The 21,721-nt window shown below is 50.0% G+C and overlaps 1 protein-coding gene across 1 annotated transcript in view; it reads right to left on the minus strand.

The window, feature by feature from the left end:
• CRHR1 (corticotropin releasing hormone receptor 1) overlaps positions 1–14,203 on the minus strand; it is a 28,760-nt gene extending 14,557 nt beyond the window's left edge. The window contains exons 1-2 of the mRNA XM_066205123.1: positions 13,976–14,203; positions 5,643–5,727 (exon numbers count right to left, since the gene is read on the minus strand). Coding sequence (XP_066061220.1) covers positions 5,643–5,727; positions 13,976–14,017 — 127 coding nt within the window. The 5' untranslated portion in view covers positions 14,018–14,203. The remainder of the gene's footprint in view (positions 1–5,642; positions 5,728–13,975) is intronic.
• Positions 14,204–21,721: the final 7,518 nt, after the last annotated feature.

Genomic DNA, 21,721 nt, shown 5'->3' on the forward strand with positions numbered 1-21,721 from the left:
GGCTGCTCTGAAGCAATATAAAACATTTACTTTCTTCTGAAGAAAAAAACGTCTGTCCAGGGACTTATACTGAGACAACTGTATGACAATAACTGTCTCAAGATAACTGTAGCAATATCCCATCTGTTTCTAGGAAACATCCTTCTCCAGCCTGTTCCCACCACTCACAGGGGCCTCCTAGATGGCTCTGAGCTAAAGCCATGGAACCATGTGACACCTGGCAGGGTAAAGCTCTCCACTCCCAGATAATCTGCCATAAGATTTGGAGCAAATTTAAAGAGGATGGAGGATGTTTATCTTGGTCCAGCAGTACCAGACGTGTGGCCACAGTGCTCTTGAGTTGGTGCCAGGAGGTCTGAAGTATTATCATACCATCAAGCCATTGCTGGGATGCTCTGAAGAGGAGTAAAGTAAAGGCTGTGCTGATATAACTGTGCTGGTAAACACACCCCGCTTTACACTGGGGAGAACTGTGCACCAGCACAACGTCCCAGTTTGCTGCTGTGCACAGACACAACTCTGAAGGGTGGAAGGGTGAAGCCTCTCCCCCCGCTTCTGCAATGCAAAGGGGCCAGGAGAGATGATGGAAATCTGAACTACAGGCTCATTCCTGGTGCTGGGAGTGATGGAGTTATTTATCTAAGGTGTCTCAAGAGTCTAACAGCTGAAAGTTTTAAACTCATATCACTACCTGTCCTGAGCTCTTCTTCAACCATAGTTATCTCTGTCCAGCCTGATGTCCTCTGTGACCGCATTGCTGCTGCTGCCTTGAGCCTCTGGCTCCCTGAGACTGTCCCCTGTGTCTCTGCTGCAACATTTGCATTTGGCAATCAATTTGGACTTCATGTCTAATCAAAACACAACTCACTGTGATGTCTGATGCATCAACTGCAAAATTGCACAAAAATCTCTTTGTGCCTCCCAGGCAGCTCCACCAGAGTGGTGAAGAAGAAAGACCCATTTCACACCTTATTTTCCAAAAACAAGGGCCTTTGGGGGATGCTTTTACTTCCAGGTGCTGAGGTGGCAGGGAGGGTGGACGGGTTGAGCTGCGGAGTCACTCAGATGTTAAATGCTTGAGTAGCACCTTGAGGCATTGAGGAAAAAGGCACTGGGGGACAATTTGTATTAACATGGGGTAGAAATTGGGGTGATGGAGCTGTTTGCCTTCCCTCTGAGCAGGGGTCGGTGCTGAGGATGGCTGGGAGCAGCTGTGGCTGCCTCAAAGTAGGTCCTTGCTTACACCCTCCCTCCAGGACTGCTTTTGGTGGTAGGGGTCTTGGGGTCTTCTATTTACCTTTGTAAGACTCCAGTCCTTAAAAAATCCCCAGCAATCCTCCCAAGCATTCAAGTTCCATGATCCTCAATGTAAAATAATTACCCAGGCTAATTAAGTGTTATGATAGCTATGGGTCTTTGGAATTAATTTTTGGCTTGTTGCTATTCACTGTCACTGTCTATCCCCTCAGGTCTTTGCTGCTGCTCTGGAGAAGGATAAATAAAAGGCACCAAACCTAGCTTGCGCTGTTGGTATCTGATGCATCTGCTGAATGTTGTTATTTAAGATGAACCATGGACAGCTTCACAGCATATATATGTGTGTATATGTATACAATGTATGTAATGTATATAATGTAGTGGGTTGTGTTTGGGGCTTATCGTGTTCTCCTGACATGAACCACAGAGTGTTTGGAGTTGTGTTACAATCAAGCATGGCAGGAAGTTGTTTATTTCCTGGGGTTGGCTGGGATTTGGTGGTGGATGACTGAAGCATCAAAATCCCTCCCTGGCAGAATCCTCCTAGCAGAACCTTCTAGTTTGGCTACAACTGAACATTCTCTGGCAGTGACTTCACTGCATCCAGTCCAAAGTACAGTTTAAGTGCTGTAGCTGCTGCTCACAATGGGAAGTGCCAGGACACCATTTCCTACTGGGAAACCTCATCATCTTCCCTCTTCCACTACAATAAAATCTGTGAATATCAGTGACTTGTTATTGACATCCCTGTTTCCCAGATGATGGAGCAGAATGGCCTTATGGACACAAGTATATATTTAAACCACTAGGATTTTCAATATAGTTGGGAGTTTTGTTTCCCTAAACTGTCCAGCACCATGTCTCTCCCTCAAGTCCCTGCCTAGACTCATTGCTACATCTTTAATCCTTGCTCAGCTCCTTTATTAATATTTCCACCTCGGTGGGATGCCAATGAGACCGAAGAGAAAAGAGTCGCTAATGTTATTTTGACCTTTATGAATTTAAATTCCAGACTCACCCCAAGGGAGTCAGTAAGTGAATGAAAGAGCAGTGGCACGTGGGCTGCTGGAGCAGCATCAGCACTTTGGGAGCTGAGCTGGAGTGGGTGGAAAGGCTCTTGCTCAAATTGTCACCTGCTGTGAAATGTGTTACCAAACTTATCTGATAGTGCCTGTGAAGGATATGTTCTCATCACTCACTGCTTCTTAGCCACAGGACTTTGCTGTATCTGGAACAATTAAATTTGCCTTATTTAATGCAAAGCTACACTCCCTTTCTCCCTTGAAAAAACCTTCAGTCAAAAACCCACAGACATTTATTTTTTTCTGCTTAGCTTTGGTGTGATTTTTCTTTGCTTTAGGTGAACTGGCACTGGCATGAAACATTTTTTTCCTGACAAGGAATTTTCTGTGCTCCCCTCTCTCTCCTGAGCACACAGACAGGATTGAGGATAAGAATTCATCATGATAACAAGCTTAAAGGAGTGGATTGTGCAGCCAGGACCAGAGGGGGATGTGAGCAGTTGGGTGACAACTCCTTGGGCTGATCCAGGAGCTACAAATGGCAAGACAACCCCTTGAGAATACCCCAAGCTTGCTCTGCTTGAGTGCTTTCTGCTGAGCTGCTTTGGAAAAGCCTCATTATTAATTAGGAAGAGGCTTTCCCATCTTCTCAGATTCCCCCTTCCCTCTCCAGAGAAGCGGTCCTGCAGCTGCAGGGAATGCTTTGCCCTGGTGTATGAAATGACCTTGTCCCTCCCTGGTGGGTTTTGTGACAGGGCAAGAAGCAGCTGTACACAGATACTGGGGAGCTGAAATCACCAGCCAGAGAAATCCATGGTCTGAGTCAGTCCATGGGCTGGGAGCCCTTGGGACAGCACCTATCCACCCCAGACAAGGGATGCTGATCCTCATTGTGTTCCTTTTCAAGCTTAATCAGAGATTTTCATGGCTTGCAGATGTTTGAGGGTGCAGCTGTGCCCCCATGTCCCAGTCCTAGCCAAAATCAGGGCTCACTGACAGGAATTTTTGATGGATACCTAAACTATCGAGTTGGAGCATCACAATGAGTCTGAATTCCCAGGGATATTGCCCTGCACTGGGGGCTTGAAGGAGGATGGGTAAAACCACAGTGATGAGAGGGCAGGAGAGGAGAGTTCTGTGAGGCTCAGGTGCTCCATGTCCTGTGATGAGTGCTTGCACCACCTGCACCCCCTGAGCCTGGACAACATAATGCCAGTGTGCCTCCACCCTCCATCCCACTGATGTGGCAGAAACTTTTCCAGCTCAGTGCACATGCCTAGAGAGTGCTGACACTCTGGTGACATCACTGTCCAGCCACATATGCTCATTAAAACAGAGAGATTAAGGGACTTCTGACCCAGGGGAGGAGGAGAGCCCAGGCTGGGCTGTGTTTTGGAGGAGGGATGCCGCACACAGGCACAAGGTAGTGCCTGTCCATGCATCCAGCAGATCCTGTGCTGAGCCATGCACTGGGGGACCACTGGGCTCATGTTACCAGCATGTGTCCTTTCCCAAGGGTTGTGAAGACATTAACAAATTAAATCTCAGGGCCCTGCTGCAATTCTCATTAGCATCATCCTAACAACTCTTCATGATAAATAACTCAAATCAAAGTTTCCAGTTTAGTAAATGTCCCTCCATAGGAATCGCTGTCTCCATCAGGCAGAGCCTAAATGGACCCCAAGGACCAGGGCTGGTGCTGAACTCCACTTCCAAGCAGACATAAGACAATTAGTTCCACCTCTACCGCTTCTTCTAAGTCTCCTCCTCCAGATAGAAGTGGCTCTTGCATGTGCCAGCCCCATCCAAATTAATGGGTTGCTCAGGAATTGCAGGTTGGATGTGTAGAGATAATGGACAATTTGCAAATCTGAAGCCTCATGTTCTCCTCTCTGTCAGGGAGATGGACACTGAGGTGCAATAAATCCTGGTTGGAATCATGCTGATAAATCCCCACTCAGCGAAGCCCAATCCTTGCAGAAAGCAGCGCCTAGTGCTTGAGGATGTTGGTGATCTAGGACAATCCATCAGCAAACCATAGCAGAAATTCTCCCCCATTTCTTACCTCTCCTTGGGGCTTGGGGGGTTCTGGCAGTGGGTGGAAAAGGCCACGAGCTGGGCATGAGGATTCTCTGGGACCTGCCTGCTGCCCTGGGTCAGGATTTATCACAGCTTAACATGGCCAAGGACAGGCCTTCCCTGAGAAGAGTGATGAAACCTTCAGGGAGCAAAGCACATGAGTGATGGCTATGCTTCTTGTCTGACCAGACATCTAGGCATTGCCATTCCACAGGCAGCTTTGCTGTTGCCTGGCTTTCTGCCTCCACCTTGTGGGCTTGGGAAGATTCTTGCAGGGCAAGGTAGCCTGGGTTTGGCCAGACACTGGATCAGCTGTTGCCAAGATGGGATTTGTTAAAAAGGAGCTGTTAATGCTGCTGTTAATGGGTGGTAGGCAGCCATCCCTCAGCTCTGGGTTCCCATGGCCATTCCTCAGTGCCCAGTCCTGTGGCAATCCATCACCCTGACGGAGAGTTCCTTGGTGCCCGCTCTGATTCTCATTCAGTCATGGAAAATCGGCACTGCAGCATCCCAGAGCTGGGGAGGACTTTTCTCCTTGTCCCTGTGAGCTCCACTCCTTCTCACACTTCTCCCGCAAAACCTGTCACTGAACCAGACCTGTCATTGCTGAGGTGATATCCAAGTCACATCCTGAATATAGGCTAAAAGCCTGTTTTGGCGCAAGCTCTGACCTGATTGGATCAAACCCATGTAGAGTGTTGAGTAGGAGTGGGCTGTTGACCCTGCTGCTCCCACCCATCAGGGCTGAGCCAGCCCTGGCCATAGCTGTATCCCCAGAAGCTCTTGGTGACGGGTGACCTCCCAAAGTGCTCAATGACACCTGTGCAGGAGCTCTGGGGGGGGCGAAAGTTGCCTGAGTCTGGAGCCGTGCTGGCCACACTGCACTGGTGACGTGGTCTCCACAAAAATTCAAAACCTCCAGTCATCATCCCTGGGCACAGGGATGGTAGAGTGGGTGGACAGAGGGGCCAAAGTCCTGGTGTCCCTGGGCATGGCATAGAACAGGCAGCCAGCCCTGACGTCTCTTTGTCCATCTCCCCCTCTGCTCAACAAACATTTATTTTCCCTATTTTCATCTCCTGAGATCTGCACCTTCTACATTCCTCCAGTGCCACCCTGCAATGAGGCTGCAGCAGAGGGCTGTGATGCAGTGTCCACACATCCCACCTCCCCCAAAAGGATCCATGCAGCAGCAGATGAGAGCAGAGACACCCCTGACACCCTCTTCCAAGCACTGGATCCCTGGGGAGTGGCTCGAGTGGGCTGGGGGTGGGGGACACTCACCAGTGTGGTTGGTGACAGGCAGCAGGCTCTCGCAGTACTGCTCCTGGATGGAGGCTGCAACTGGGCTATGGCAGAGGAGAAATGCCTGGATGGGGAGAGAGCAGACGGGGTGGAGTTATATGTGCAGTATGATGCTTCTCCATTCCCAAATACCTCCTTGGGTCAGATCTGAGCTTGCCCATATCTGAGTGGGTAACACCCCCAAAGCTGCACAATGGACATGTACCATTTCCAGGATGGTTTCCTATGGAAACTGTGCTTATCCAAGCCCAAGGCTGGGGCACTGCTCTCTGTTTCCCACCCAGTGATCCCCTCCTGCCTTGAATGCCCCCCTCAGCAAATCCTCCTGCAGCCCCTGCTGAATCATGGAACCTCTGCTATTTAGCATTTTAGTCAACACTTTTGGGTTTAGCATCTTTCAATCCTGAGAGCAGACAGGGGAAACATGATGAGCCTGACACCACGTTTGGATTTTCAATCCCTCACTGAAATCACAGCCTTGTAAGCCGTCAGTGGGAAGATGTTCATACACATCCTTAAGGAGATCTGATCCACAGACAAAAACCTCTGCCTGAAGTCTTTTTTCAGGAGAATTGTCAGCAAACACCAACATTCCCATTGAGTCAGAAAGCACTGACCACGATCTACCCAGCTCTGCTAAAACTCTGCACAAGAAGCTGTTTTGGAAAAATGATTATTGAATTATTGTGCCTTTGCAGGAGTTTGGGGAAACTAAAAGTGAGAAAGGCAATTGCCAGGATGAAGGAATTGCAAGGATGGCAGAGGGATGGTGCTGCTGGTCTCACAGCTCACCAGGGTGCCAGATGAGAGAAGGAGAGGACCTGATATTTTGCAGAACACAGATTTCTACACAAGCAGCTGCCAACTCCCTCCTCCAGCTCAGAGAAGGGTGACATAGGCTCATCCCCTCTGCTCCACCAGCATTAATGGTGGATGATGCTCAGCTCCACTTCTTTCACCTTCAACGACTGACCAAACTCCCTGGAGAAAAGTCACTGGTTAAATGACAGAGCTGTGCCCCAAAATATGTCACATACAGATCCCTTGAGAAACAGCCCTGAGCTTGAAGGCAGGAAGGGCTGCACTCCCCTGCTTGCAGGCAAGCTCCCAGCTCCTTGGGGACAACAACCTCTGCCTCCCCCATCAGCCAGGCTGATTCCTATTCCCTGATCCCTCCTCCTGAGTGCCATTTACTTCCCAAACTGCTCTGAATAGGGAGACGACATTCCTCCCCTTGTCCTTGAGCCATCGAAACACTGTCTGCTCTTGCTGGCACACCCAGCCATCCTCATGCCTTACCAAGGCGTTAGCAGGATTTATTCAGGCGAAGACAAGCTCAGCACCCACTTGCTCTTTTCCAAACAACTGTTTACTGCCTTGGGAAGCTGGTTTTGACAGCAAGAGAGATGTCAGGCAGACGTATAAATGGAGTTGAGAATAGCTCCCTTGTTATGACTGCTCCAGATGGCACAGGGGATCTGGCAGCTCAACCCTGCCCTGGCATGGGAGCTGCTTGGAGATCCTGGTTTGTGATCCTGCAGGAGCCCAGCACCTCCTGAGTCTCCTTTCAGAAAGCTGAGACCACCTAAACTCCAAACAGGGAGGAATCAAGGTGTAGGGAGTCTGCTCCCCTCTGTGTTGATGCCCACAGCTGGTGCCCACCACGCCTGGTGGCTCCTGGCATGGGCAGCTGGGACAGAAGAATTCTGCCCAAAAGATGGCTGGGATGGTTTGTCTACCTGAACAACCTTTCAAGTGTTAATTGGATGCGTTTCTCCTAATCCCAGCCTGCTCTAGCCTGGCAGTGCCCATTCTCCTTCCAGACACAGGGAGAGGTCTTGGCACTGAGCAGCACATGGACCAAGCCACAGGCAGGGAGGGGTGTGGATGGAGCAGTCACTGGCTCTTTGCAGGCTTTGTAAGTGAGCCGAATCAGCTACAGAAGAAAGGAAGGAAAAAAAGTATCCCCCAAACAGATCAAATACTAAGAGCTTTTTTACCAGGCTCTGAGTCTTGTCTCACTGCAGTATGGCTAAAGCTCTTGACAGAAGCAGAGGTTTTGTCCCACTCCTGTCAGCATTTTGAGGGGAATAAGCAGGAGTGGTGGCAGCTGCAGGGGGATTTGCCCCAGTGAAAAAATTCTTATCTGGCACTTGCTGGTTGCCGTCTTATCTGTTTTGCTCTTTGTGAGTTACCCCTCCTCATGCTTTTACAGAGAGAACAGGTCAAAGCTCCGTCCTTGAAGAGCTTCTCGTGCCATGCCAGAGCATTGCTGCTCTGTAAGATGCCACATGGTGCCCAGCAGGGCCCAGCCTGGCCGGGCTGGAGCCAAACTCACCTCAAGAGCCCCAGCACGGCAATGGGTCGTGCTCGGGCCGGAGAGGGGCCGTGTTCCCCTGCCCTCCCAGCCCTGCCTTCTCACAGCTATGGCAGATCCCGCCCTGCAGGCAGCAACACCTCTGTGACCTCTCCCAGCCTGCCAAAATCCTGGAGAGCCTCAGCTGAGCCCTCAGCTGTCCACAAAGGAAGGCAATCTGCTCCTCTGGAAGCAGCCACTTCGCACAGTGCTCCCAGTTAGCCCGGGGAGCTGCTCCCACAGGGATGGAAGATGTTTCTGCTGGGACCTGCACAGGCCCGTGAGGGCCCACTCTGGCAGCAGCTTCTTCTCCATCAGGAGCCACCATTGTCTCCACTGTTGTTGGCTCAGCTCCACCCAGCTCCCTTCCAGGCTGTATAACATCCCTGTTTTATACATAGGGATGGTTCTGGTTTAACCCTGGACCTCACAGAGCACCAGCTCCTTCCTTTCATCTTCAAATTTTCTGTAGTAGGACAGCCCCCCCCCCCCCCCCCCCCCATCCCCCAGGTCCTCACTGCACAGCTCAGATACAAAAACCTGACACTGGTGCTATGTTTCCTGCACAGAGAAAGCATCTGTTGTGTTTGGTGTTCCCCCATCCACCATGCCAGGGCTGTCCCAGAGGGGAAACTGAGGCACTGAGGACCATCTGCCTAAGGTCACTCAGGCTGTGGGGCACCGTGTGGGGCAGATCTCTCCTATGTGGACACACCAATCATGTCCTGGTGCCACCAGGGCCCAAAAAAAAACAAATCAAACCAAACCAAACCAAACAAAAAAAAAAACAAACAAAAAACCCAACAAACAAACAAACAAAAAATTTGGAATTTCTTGGAGCTGTTCCTGTGCCTGTGAAGGGTCAAGGTGGTGCGTCCCCTGGGCCAGGAGATGCAGCACAGTGGACTAGGACAGTGTCAGCTCATCAGCACTGGGAATCTGGCTGCTGCTGTGAGGGTGAGCAGCACAATCACACACACATGGCGTCAAGTCTCTGTGACCTGCCACTGACCTGGCAGAAAAATTCAATTAATAACAATTAGGAATTAATGTCCCCTTGTGGTGCGTTTGCTCTCCAAAGCAATCCACAGATAGTAATTAATACATCCATATCCAACTGCAACCTCACCCCCTGCGCTGTGCTACCCAGAGACAAGCATGTGTTCCCCTCCGTGATAATTTTGCCTCAAAAAAGAGGGGATCTGCATGGCAGGAAGGGCTGACAGCTCTGAGCACGAGATAGATGGCTTGTAGCCTAATTAGCAGTCTAGGAGGTCTAGTGCTGAGGGGCTGTAATTGGAGAGCAGAGCGATTAGTGGGATTGTAGCCTGGGATGAAACCCTGGGAGACGGGGGCTTTGCACAGAGCTGTGGAGGGCAGTGGGAGCAGTGGACAGTGATGGCCACCATGACCTTCCTGGGAGGGATGACAACACCGGCCACTCTGGAGTCGTCCTTGCTGTAGAGACCTCTCTGACCCATCAGCCACGCTTGGCTGGGCTTGGTGCTCACTACAGCACTTGGTGTGGAAGAGGAAAGATCTCCTGGAACACACAGGCAGGGAAGGGCTGAGCAACTGCTGCCCTGGACCTTTGCTGAGGTTCCCTGGGTCATTAGTCGGGGATGGAGTCTGTTCTTGGCTCTGAGCCTGTAGCAAAAGGTGCCAGACTTTGGGTGTTAAATACAGGGAGTGTTAAAAGAGCTGGATGCCAACTTCAGAGGGCAGAGCAGCATCAGTGGTGTGGGAAGGGAGCAGCACGTCCTGCCAGGACTGCAGCTGGAGGCTGGAGGTGGCCTGCAACAAGAGCTGCCCCGTAAATGTGCTTGGAGGTGCCACCAAACCCCTGTGTCTCCTGCCTTCACTGCAGGGGATCTCTTTGCCTTTGTCACCTCTGAGTTCCAGGCACTGTTTTCTGCAGCAGGGGAGCTTCTTACCTGCTCCACCTGGAGGGCCTTCACTTGGAACAGTTTCGTCCTCAATTGAATCTGCAAATGAAACCTCCAGACAGCATCTGGTCTGTGAAGGACCCTCTTTACACCTCTGTCTTAGACATGGCAGTAACCTGCATTGCCACTCATGATCTCAGGGTTCCTCCAAACCCCTTTGCTGCCCTACCAAGCGCCCGTTTCTTCTTCATTGCTTTTCCAAAGCCTCATCCCAAGCCCTGCCAGCATTGAGGCATCAAGGCAACACTCAGGCAATGGAACAAGGCTCAAAGCAAGACCCGTGGGGGGGTTTTCCATGTCTGATGTTACTCAGGGGGAGAGCAGGCAGTGAGAACATCTCCATCTGGCATTAAAATCTGCGAGTTTATTAAATTATCTAGGAGGGCCAGTCCCTGTGGTGTGTAGACAGGAGCTTTGGTAAGAGTGTTTATTCTGTTTGGAGTACCTCTCTGACTTTGCTGGATGCAGATCCTAACAAAAGAATATTAATCAGGGCTAAATGAATGCCCTGTAAAAACTGATTTATGAACAATTAAAGGTTTTCCTGGATTAAGCTCAGGTCTCCCTCGCTTGCCATAAGTAATTGTGACCTCATTTATCTGTCAAGAGAGACATGGATTTTTGGGGACAGGTGAAAAAATGACTAATGGCATCTGGGTGTTGGAAGCTAAAGGCTTCCAACTAAATCCATGCAGCTCCTACGGGATCTGGATTTGCAGGGGCAACGGCTGCTGAGGAAGATTGGAGTGATGGACACAAGCCAGAGGGAGGGCTGTTTTTCTAAGGCAATTTTATTAAACTCTCCTGCATATTGTACATTTGGAACTCCTGTGCATTGACAGGTATTTTCAATTTGGGATTGGACATTTTTCCCTCCAGCTCTGTCCCAAACCCGACATCTTGACTGCTCCAAACCCCCTCCTTCACCCATCACCTTTTTACCAGGGTTATGCCCTGGGATGAACAGCCACAATTTAATTTCCCCCCCCTTTTTTTTTTTCCAGTTTATTCACATTCATAGCTCAGGAAATCTGGGCCACACCAAAGCTGCATCTGCAATTGCCTTTCCAGGGTGGATAGTGAGGATTTCAGGGTGGAAGAGGGACTGTAATCTGCAAAATGCCAACGCACTTTGCCCTTGGCCATTGGAATGGAGGCGACTGCCCCTGGGAGGGTGACTGTGGATAAAGCAGAGAAGGAGGGTGTCTTATATCGGCTCAGAATACAGTTAGGGAAAAAAGGAAAAATAACAGATGGGCCCCAGGTATGTTATTCCATCTTCAGAAAGAGTCACGCTCTCCTGAGTGACAGCTCTGAGTTGTCAGGCAATGGCTCCTGGGCTGTGCTTGGTGAGGGAACCCCATGATTTGGGGGTTGATTTGTGCTTTCTTTGGGTTCAAAACTTGTTCTCACAGACAAAGCCATGGATGCAGCCTCTCTAAACACTGCAGACTCAATTGCAGCTTGAGCTTGTCGCTCACAACAAACTTCTAGGCTAACCCTGTGCAGGATTTTGGGTGAGCAGAGCTGGATTTCAGGGCAGAGTTGAGCTGGTGGTGCATGATATTCTCATCGTATACCCATATATTCATCCTATGGTGACAGAGTAGTTATTCTGGGAACAGGCTGTGCCTTTTCCATTCACTTTGTTGAAGATGCGAAACCACAGTGATGATTTCATACACACTGAATCAACTCCAGCTTCTAAGGAAAGTGAGGAGTGGAAGATCCCCAGGGTCAGCATGTCCTGCAACTGCAGCTCTGCATCTTATGCAAGGATTAGAGCATGGAAGGGGCTGTTTTTTGGGCTTATTGCTGCTGGAGGTGGTCAAGTGAAAGGTGATGGGAAACTATCCCACCCTCAGCATCAATCTCTGATTTTTCATAAAATGTTTTTGCAGTTTTATCAGCCCCAGAAATGTTATCAGCTCCTGACAGAGCTGCAGGTGGACTGGTTTATTTTAATCACTCTTTAAGTTTGTTTAAATGACTTGCAGGATGCCAGGGAGCACTTGGCAGCAAGTTTGGCTGCCTGTCTTCTAGTCTGTCTGTCCAACCCCCTGAGGGATTGCCCAGTAAAGCAACATGGGCAAACTGATGTTAAAGCGGAGGTGCTACCCAGGTGCATGGGGAACACCTAAACTGTGCTAGTCCAGTATCTGCAGGGGAGGTTTGTCCCTTCTGAGTTCTGTGTGGGAGCTGGGCTGCTGCAGGACTCTGCACTCACAGGCTGGATGCTGCTGCAGGTATATGTGGCTGCAAGGATGCATTCACAGCTGGAGTTTCATGGTGCTTTAGCCCATGCTGTCCTCAGGAGAAGGTTAGGACAGGTTCTGGAAAAGTATCTGAGTTTTGAATGCATGTATTTGTAAAGAAAAATAGACAGCTTGACTGCAAAGGAGGGGGGGGAGGAGGGTTGTAGATTGGCTATTTCTTTTTGGAGCCAGCTGGGAGAGGCTTCTCTGCCTGAACTGGTTTTTGTGACCCCTTCCCACCCCTCCCGGTCCCAGCCCCAGCATAGGGGTGGTTTTGGCTCAAACTCTGGAAGATTTTTGTGGACCTTGTTGCTCCAGCTTCACAAGAAGAATATCCTTGGGGAACACCTGGGGATGGTGAGGGAATCCCCTGAGCCAAAGGAGCTTTGATAGAGGATAGAGGAACTGTGCCTCAGCACCCTTGGGTTCCTTTTGGACCATTTTTGCTCACCAGGGTTATCAGAAGCTGTCACACCTATATGGCTGTCCCCACCAGAATATGACCTGACTGCACTGGGTCTGTGTTGGTCCCCACAGACTGGCCAAGAAGGACCTAGGCTGTGGGAAAAGATCCTGCCCTGTCTCACCTTTATTTCTTACATCAGAGGCAAACAAAACCTGAACCAGAGAAAGTAACAGCAAAAGAGCTCCCATAAATCCTATCAATCAGGCTTAGTGGGTTGCAGCGATAGGAGAGAGCAGTTGCTCAGAAGAGCAGTTTTTAGAAGAAATACCAGCTTGGGAGGGGGGTCTCCTGGTGCACATCAGCTCTTCTCATCACTTAGGTGAGAACTTTCCTGGCCCAGAGATGCAGGTGATGTGTGAGATGCACAGTGAATTGAACAGTGGGGTGCACAACCCCCTCCCCATAGCAGTGTGAATGGGGAGGGCTCTCCCTCCACTTTACATGCTGTTTTAATGCTGCAGTCCCAGCTGGGCCACTGAGACACCATTCTGCAGCCAGACAGGTAGATTTGCTCTTTTACCCTTCCTTGACACAGAGGTTTTATCAAAAACTGATCATTTTGTTTAACTGCCACTGTAGATTTGTTCAAATAAAATTCAATATTTCACTGGAAACCCCTTCATCTCGTTTGTCCAGGGTTTGGAATTTAAACACGCTTTGGGCTGTGAACATTTCCTTCATTGATAAGCCCTCAAGGAGAAGGAATATTGCTTCTGACAAAGCATTTGTATATTGTGCAGAGCTGCAAAATTAGCAGTTGCTACACTTCCACAGTGAGCAAATTAGAGAGAAAGTCTTGTGCTTTGCAGGTGCGGGGGGGGGGGGGGGGGGGGAGGAAGGAGAGGCTTCCTTAGAAAATTAATTGCAGGGGATACAATTGGGCTCTGCAGTTGCATTGTCCACATCCATCACACCCCCAGAGTGGCCACCCCCTCCCAGCAGCCTCGGAAACTGGTGGCGGCTGGTTTCACTGGGAGGCACAAGGCTGGGAGTTGCTGGAAGTCTTGGGCTGAGCTCAGGAGGACCTGGCTACAATTCTCCCGTCCTTTAAATGATCACTCACTTCAGCCCCCCTCCGCGATGGTTTTTGAGCATCACGAGCTCCTGCCAAGCCCCAGCGCCTCGACTGGAGGAATTCTCCCGGGGGCCCTTTGTGTTGCGGTTTCTCTTTTTACTTTTCCCTTCAAAGAAATTGAAAAGTCACTGCGGAGAACGCAGGCGGTGCAGGGCGCAGGGGTGATGGGGACGGTGCAGAAGGGCCCTTACGGGAGAAGAGGAAAGCATCTTACCTGTAGGAGGAGGAGGAGGGCAGGACGTAGGCTGGACACCATCCTCAGCTGCACCTGCGCCCCTGCGCTCTCCGGGGCATGGCTGGCAGCGTTCCCGCTCCTGCTGGGCTGCTTCTGCTGTCGGGGAGAGAATTCTCTGGGCTTCCAGCGAAGGAGCGTGGCGCGTCCCCGCGGGGCTGCGCGGAGGCTGCGGGTCCTTCTGCGTCCCGGTCCTGCCTTTTATAACCTCCCTAGAGCCGGTCCTCCGGCTGCCCACCTTCCAGCTCGCCTGGCGATGGGCTACATCCCTCCTCACCAGCCTCCCACCCCCCCTTCTCTCCCTCCTCCTCTCCCTCCTCCCCTTTTCCTTCCTCCACCTCCCTGGTGCCTTCCAACTCCATTTGATTTTTTTCCCCCCTTTCTCCTTCCCCTCCCTCAGCATCTTCAGCAGCAGAAACTTCCCACCGGCCCAGGGACCGCCCTCCTGGCTCTCCTTGGAGTGGGGTTTCTCCTCTCCGCCCCTCTCGTTCCGTCGTGCAGACGCTGTGGGGTCTCTCCTGCGGAGCCTGGGAGCTTCCCTTGTGTCTGCAAAGGGTTTGGGGCTGGAATTTGCCGGGGATGAGAGGGTGAGCGGGTGTTACGCATTTGGGGATTTCACTCCAGGGCTCTGGCAGAGGAACTGGGACAAGGCGAGGATTCCCCCGCCAGCCTTTGCAGCCCATTTGCAAAATGGATGGTGAACACGAAGGGAGGGCAGAGCCCCTTTTCTCTTCCACAGGGATGAGGTGGAAAGGGTTTCAGCCCTGCCTTGTGAGGGAGATGCTCCTGACGAGAGGACGGGAATGTGGGGCAGGTGGATGCGGGTCTTTCACACAGCGAGACTGTGCGGGGGGTGTTTAATCATAAGAGCGGTCCCGGATGAGGTGGAGGTGCTGCTGGCACCGTGCTTTGTCCCAGAGGATGGGTGGTGGGAGGGGCAGAGGCGATGGGGCAGGAGCAGGGGGGCTTGAACTGATAGAGAAGGGGGAGGACAAGTGTCCTGGGAGGGTGGGGGACAGTGGTGTGGGAGAGCCTGGATGATGATCTTGAGGTCTTCGATAATGACACTTCCTTTCTCCCCCAGCATAACCCTCAGGCTTTAAAGGGTCTCTTGTCATATCTCTGTGCCTCAGCTCCTGCCGTCTCCTGGCAGCCGTGCCCTGCTCTCCTGGGAGGGATCCCACGTATCTTTGGGAAGCCATGGTCAGGATTGGTTCCATCCCTGAGATGGATGAATTTCTGGCTGGGTTAAACCTGCTCCCCCATGCCGGGGCAGTTTCAGAGCATGCCTTCTGTACCCACTGAGGTTTAGGGGGTGCCCCAGCTGTGGGTGCTGCATCTATCCTGGGAGTGAGCCATGCTCCATCAGCCCAAGGTGAGCTGGAGCAGACAGCCAGGCAACACATTGTGCTTCCTTCTTTCCTTGAGGAAATAAGGATCAGTGAGGTGTACTGCTGGAGGGGGATGCTGGAAAACATTGCCATGGGACCACCATCCAGGGGGGTGATATTTCCCTTAGCTGATGATGGTTCATCCACCACCAGCCTCTCATGGGGTGCTGGATCGTGCTCCCAACGGCAGCCTCTGCCTCTGAGAATAGCTGCTGACCACAGCGGGTTGCAGATGGATCAATAGGAGGACAGTGTCCCTTTGATGAATTCATGGCCACAGCCTCCATCCATTTTCACTGAGCTGTTCTTTGTCTCTGGGGCACCCAGGAGGGCAGGAAGGGATCAAGGTCCTCCCTGAGCTGTGGGACCAAGGCACAAGGACTGGCCAGGGCTGTGCCCCAGCATATGGGGGCACCCAGTGACCCATCCCAGCCCAGTAATTAAGAGGAATAAACAAGACAGACATAAATCTTCTGGCATTAGCTGGATTTAATAAATTGTGTCACTGCTTTGGCAAAGAAATCTGAAAATATATAAAGCTCTGGTAAATTCAGGAAACTTTTTGTTTTTGAAGTCTCTTAGCATCCCTCCCCTGACAAGGATGGGATGAGACAGACTCCAGAGCCATTCTTGTGTTACCTTTCACTTCAATAAACCCATGAAAAATGCAAAGTTTTCTAAAAATGGCTTGAGAAAGCTCCCAATAACTTTGAGCAGCCTGGATGCAGCTGAGTGCATCATAGAATCATGGAATTGTTGGAGTTGGAAGATCACGTAGTTCCAACCCCTTGCCATGAGACACCTTCTACCATTGCAGGTCTAGGGCACAGCTCCTGGTCACAAAACACACTCTGGTTTTGGGGGCTGCTCAGGTCTTTGTGCAACCAGGGGACAGAAGGGACCTTGCAGTGGGAAGCACCAGAGACCTCATTCCCGCACCAAGGCCAAGGATTGTCTTTCACCATCTCAGTCTGCCCATGGCCACCAAGTGGGACACGTGGTGCTTTGCTCAGGTGCCCAAAGTATGAGGTGATGCAGGGAAGGCAGAAGTGAATACTAACTATTTTTACATAAGGAATTGGTTGCCAGGGACATGAAGATAATTCCTTCCCCATAGACCAGGGAAAAGGCTTCAGTGCTGTTTGAAGCACCTAATTGAGGGGATTTATAGTAAAATGCAACTTGTCAGATGTGGCAAAGGAAAAATAAAACATTCACTGAGACATGGAAATCAGTCCATTCATCATGGTTAATCTCAAACTCCTCGGTGTGGTGCAGAGACAAACGTGGGAATGGGTATTAAGGATGGAGACAATGAAGAGACATACTGGATCTCCAGGAAGGAGGCAGAGGAGGGGTTTAGTCTGACTTACCTGCCTTTGGTAAATTATTATTATTTTATGTCACTGCACGTGGTTTGACGGTCCTGCGTCTGAGCAGCTCCATGACAGCTGCTCTACTGGGCTATTTGTGGGACTTACACCACTGCCCTGCTCCTATCCTGTCCCTGCAGCCAACTCTCCCATGGTCTGGGAAAACTCCATGTGTCCCTCCTGCACTACAGGGATGAGACTGAGACTGGTCTGTGTACTGACAGGGTACAGGGAAATGTGTCCCTGCTTCCCACATGGGGCATTGGTAGCAGGCCTTTGCTTCCAGCTGGGACATCTGTAGGAAAAAATAATCCTCAGTGTCCTGGACATTTAGGTCATGTTGGTGGAAGGGTGGAATTTGGCTTCTCAGCTGAAAACTCAGCTGAGATCAGCAGTGTGCCTCAATTTTCCCACCTGTGTGTTGGGACTGTTTCTTTCCCAGGAGGTCGAGTGGAGCTGCGAATGCTCTGAGTGCTGCTCGGGGGAGGACAGGCTGTCAGCACGCGGGGCTGTGTTAGCAACTGCAGGCTGAGAAAAAAATCCAACCCAACGCATTAAGTTTCTCACAGGAGACTTGTTTTCTGCCCAGCTTTTAAAATTAAGTTTCCAGGTTTTCTGTCCTGTGTCCTTTTCCCTCCTCCTAGACCTGCAGTGAGGGAACATGCTTTCAAACTCTGCCTGAAAAAAGAAAGTGGCTGCTGGGACCAGGTTTCCCTCATTCCCGGTCACCACATAGGATAATCATGCCTCAAATTTGGGTATCCCTGTTGTATTTGACCACTCTGTATCACCTGATTCACCCTTACAAGTTTCACAGCTGCTCTGAGATGAGGAGCAGGACAGCAGAAGCCACAGCCCTGCTGAAAATATTGCAGGGAAGGAAACCAAAGATTGTTACCAAACTCATTTAGTGAGTGTTACCTTAGAGCTGGACTGGCAGATTTTCTTGGTCTTGAAGGCCTTGCAAAATACTTGGGTGACCTCTGGACACTTCAGACCCCTGTTCATCCCACCACACTCTGCTGGAGATGAAGAAGTTGTCCATGCAGGAAGACAAACCAGCATCCTGCTGGGAGAAGGAAAACTCAGACACATGGAGCTGGGTTTACTCTGACTCATTGCTCCATGCAGTAAGTGACTGATTCTTTAATTTACCCAAATAATTCCCGCCTGCCATTTCTTCTTCTCACACTATGTGCATTGATAGGAGATCCCACATTAACAAAAACATGGCAACTGCAAACTAAAACAAGCAAACTGAAGGAAACCCACAAAGATCTGAGATCTAACTGAATTTCTCATTCGCTTCCCAAACTTCTCAAAACTGTTTGCCATGGTTTGCAAATTGCTTTTGGGAGGATGTGTCCATTTTGAATAGAACAGAAACACAAAAGCTTTTGTTTTACAGCTAATTAAACCTCAAGGCAGAATGCTAAGCTGATCACAATAAAAGTCGTAATTATTATTTTTCTCATTCAAAGCTAAGTCAACTGAAATTTCCCAATCAGCAGTTGACATTTCCCATCAAACAGATCACAGTGGTTTGTGGTTGGGAAAAACCTCCATGGTTTTATTCTGGAAACTGATTCCATCAATACACCAGCTGAAAGTGGCTCTGTCTTCACACACTCTGTGACAGAGATGCCCAACCCTGTCTGTAGCAATGTATCTGTATAACAGGCCATTCTGATGCACCAGCCAAACTGGTTGTGAGTAATATTATCAAACCACCTGCAGTTTTGTTGTTAGAGCTCTCAGGAATTCATCAAGGTTACTGGGAAAACAACAGGATCAAAAATAAGAAAAGAGCCTGAGAAAATGTCAGCAAAAAATGTAAAGCCTGGATAGGGGAAGCACAACATGAGGATGGACATTGACCAATTGGATGTCCTGAGGGTTGTGTGCCTGCCTCATGAAGAAGAAGCTTGGCCAACCCAGAGGTGCCCATGTGGACAGCAGACCTAGAATCTACATCTGGCATGTAATGTGTTGGGGGTTATGTTTGTTCCTTCTTTCTCTAAAGAATTTTTTCCCCATAAGTTACCAAGGAGACCAAGTGTTGGATACTTGAGAGTACTTAACCGAAACAAAGAGGTGGACAAAGTTGGAAGGGGGAGATAATGCAGGTAAAAGACAGAGCTTGAGGCAGCTGCGGGCTCTTCTTTTTCCGGCGTTCAGGCGTTCAGCATTCGGGGAGAGGGAGAACGGCTGTTTCTGGCTGGAAGAGTTTCACTGTGGCCAAAGGGATCCAGTCCTGGGAAATCTACTATCACCGGTTCGGCCTGAATCCTGAGTTTTCCCTGCCACCCACGGGAGCTGGTCCAGGCGCTGCCTCGCCATCGGCTTCTTCGGCGCTGCTCCTCTTGCTGCAGCGTGACCCTGCACCCCCTGTGCTGCCGGGACACCCTGCCATCCCAGCTACCAGCCCGGGACTTTTCCACTGTTCCAGCTTGGTGCTCTGAGGATCCTGCAGAGACACCGAGACCGAACTGCCCTGGGTTTTGTGAAACAAAGCCCTCAAGGTTCTTGGTACTGTTTTCGTTTGTTATTAATGCTGTAGTTGTTTGGTGGGGTTTTTTTTTTTTTTTTTGTGTTTGTTTGCTTTGTAATACATACTAGTAAAGAACTGCTATTCCTATTTCCCAAATCTTTGCCTAAGAGCCTCTGATTGTAATTTATAATTGAAAAAGAAAAAAAGGGGGTGGAAGGGGGGGTTTACACTCTCCATCCCAAAGGAAACTGCAGTTGGGTTTTTTTTTTATTACTTGGCAGATACCTGTCTTCCCAAACCAAGACATAATGTAAACAATAAACAGCTTCTATTGGAATCATACTGATTTGGTTATTCAGTGGCCCATTTCCCCCCTGCACCTGTCAGCCTCTTTGTGGCTGTGTTTGACAGCACAGGGACCCATGATGATTTTGCTGCATTGGCCATGGTGTTGTTGCAGATGGACAAGTTCCATGGATGTACAGAGGCTCTTGCATGGATCATGGAATCATAAGATCGGGAAAGCCCTCCCAGACCATTGAGTCCAACCTGTGTCCCATCCCCACCTTGTTACTAAGCCCAGAGCACTGAGTACCATGTCCTGGTGTTCCTTGGATGCCTCCAGGGACAGGGACTCCAAACCTCCCTGGGTAGCCCCTTGCAATGCTTAATAGCTCTTTCCATGAGGAAATACCTCCTGATGTCCACCCTGAGCCTCCCCTGGCCCAGCCTGAGGCCGTTCCCTCTCCTCCTGTCCCTGTTCCCTGGGAGCAGAGCCCGACCTCCCCGGCTGTCCCCTCCTGTCAGGGAGTTGTGCAGAGCCACAGGGTCTCCCCTGAGCCTCCTTTTCTCCAGGCTGAGCCCTCCCTCTGTCCCACAGAGGAATGGGCATATCTAAGTGTTGCACTCACACCTTTGGGCATAACCCCATAGCGTCATGGACATGTCATGGGTGGTCCTGCAGAGATCATGGGATTGTGACATCCTTAGAAACAGTCTGTGGTAAAAATACGTCCCCACTCCTCAGATCTGTGAATGCCCATCAAGGCAGGAAAGGTTCTGGATGTCTTTCAAACCTGGTTTTTTATTTCCTGTACATTTGATGAAATATTAATCTCCTCATCTCCAAAAGGCAATCAAATAAAACTGAGAAGAGATGACGCACAGGGCCTCAACACAGACAACTAAAAGCAGCAAAATAAAAATGAAATAAAATTCAAAATGTAATGTAAAATTCTATAAAAGACATCTCTGCACTGGCTCAAAGGGCAGAGACGAAGTGTCATGGTGTCCTCAGGGCTTGGGAGGCCAAGCAGAACCATGGAGGGAAGAGGGTGAAAAGGTTGGACCAGGCAGTTGCTCAGGTTGGTCTGAAGCTTTTCCGTGAGAACTGTTGGTGGGATTTTTTTTAAGATTTCCCATTCCTTCTCTTGTGCCTTAATTAAAGGGTGGGCTGGTGCCAAGGCACCGGCCAGCAGAAGCCATTGTGGTGGGAGTGGAGGGAAGGCAGATGGTGGATGTGCTGGAGGTGGTGGCAGCTGGCACTGGGAGCAGCCGTTCAGTGTGATGGAGACTGGCAGCCTGGTGAGGACGGAATTCCAGAGGGGAATTCTCCCTGCAGAGCTCCTTCAAGGCCTCAACTCCATCTGCTTGCAGGGTGATGCAGCCTCAAACTGGACTCAGCAACCATCTGAGGAGACACGCTGCTCCATCTTCCTGAGATGGCCCTTGGAAAACATTCACTGCTTCTGTGGGTGGTGCTGGTACTAAAGGGTTTGCACTTGCAGCCAAAAGGAGTCTGGCAGTCTTGTTCAGTTCATGACCTCTCAGCCCATTTTCTTTATTGTACAGAAAAGATGTCACCCAAAGACATAATCTCACAGATAATCTCCTGACATTTGATGAGGCCAAAAACTTTCCACCATCTCTGTTTCTCTGGTTGTTACCAGTGTGCAGGTGATGTGGGAAGTAGTGTGAGTACCTTGTTTAATAGTTGCGGTTATAAAATAATTTAGTCACATAGTAAAAATCCTCTTTCAAATATTTTTCTCCAGGCACTGGTTAACTATGATCCTGTAGGTCCTCAGTGCTTCTGCTGGGAATAAAGGCCAGTCATTTATTTAGGATGTCTTTGGGCTTGCCCTCTTGTTCTATAAAGTCCCTCAGTCTATGAGAAGCCCAGAGATTATCAATATATATATAATGCTTCATCCCAGAGAGTTTAAAGTTTTGGCAGTTTGCTAACTGTATTCTTCATGCATATTTTACTCCGTCATTGCTCAGTCAGGATTTTTCCTTCTTTAGGAATAAGTAAAGGGTCGACCAAAGGGCTGCAGTCTATTACAGGGGAAAGAGGAAATCACAAACCTGCTCTGCCAAAATGGATTCAGTTCGCACAGGGATCTATTTCCCCTTTCCTCATATGTGTTGTGGTGGCACCATGTGTGAATGGGAAGTTTGTATGTGGCAGCTG

The sequence above is a fragment of the Chamaea fasciata genome, unplaced genomic scaffold (assembly GCF_029207755.1).
Source record: "Chamaea fasciata isolate MVZ Bird 193981 ecotype frontalis unplaced genomic scaffold, bChaFas1.0.hap1 SCAF_27, whole genome shotgun sequence".
NCBI lineage: Eukaryota > Metazoa > Chordata > Aves > Passeriformes > Sylviidae > Chamaea > Chamaea fasciata.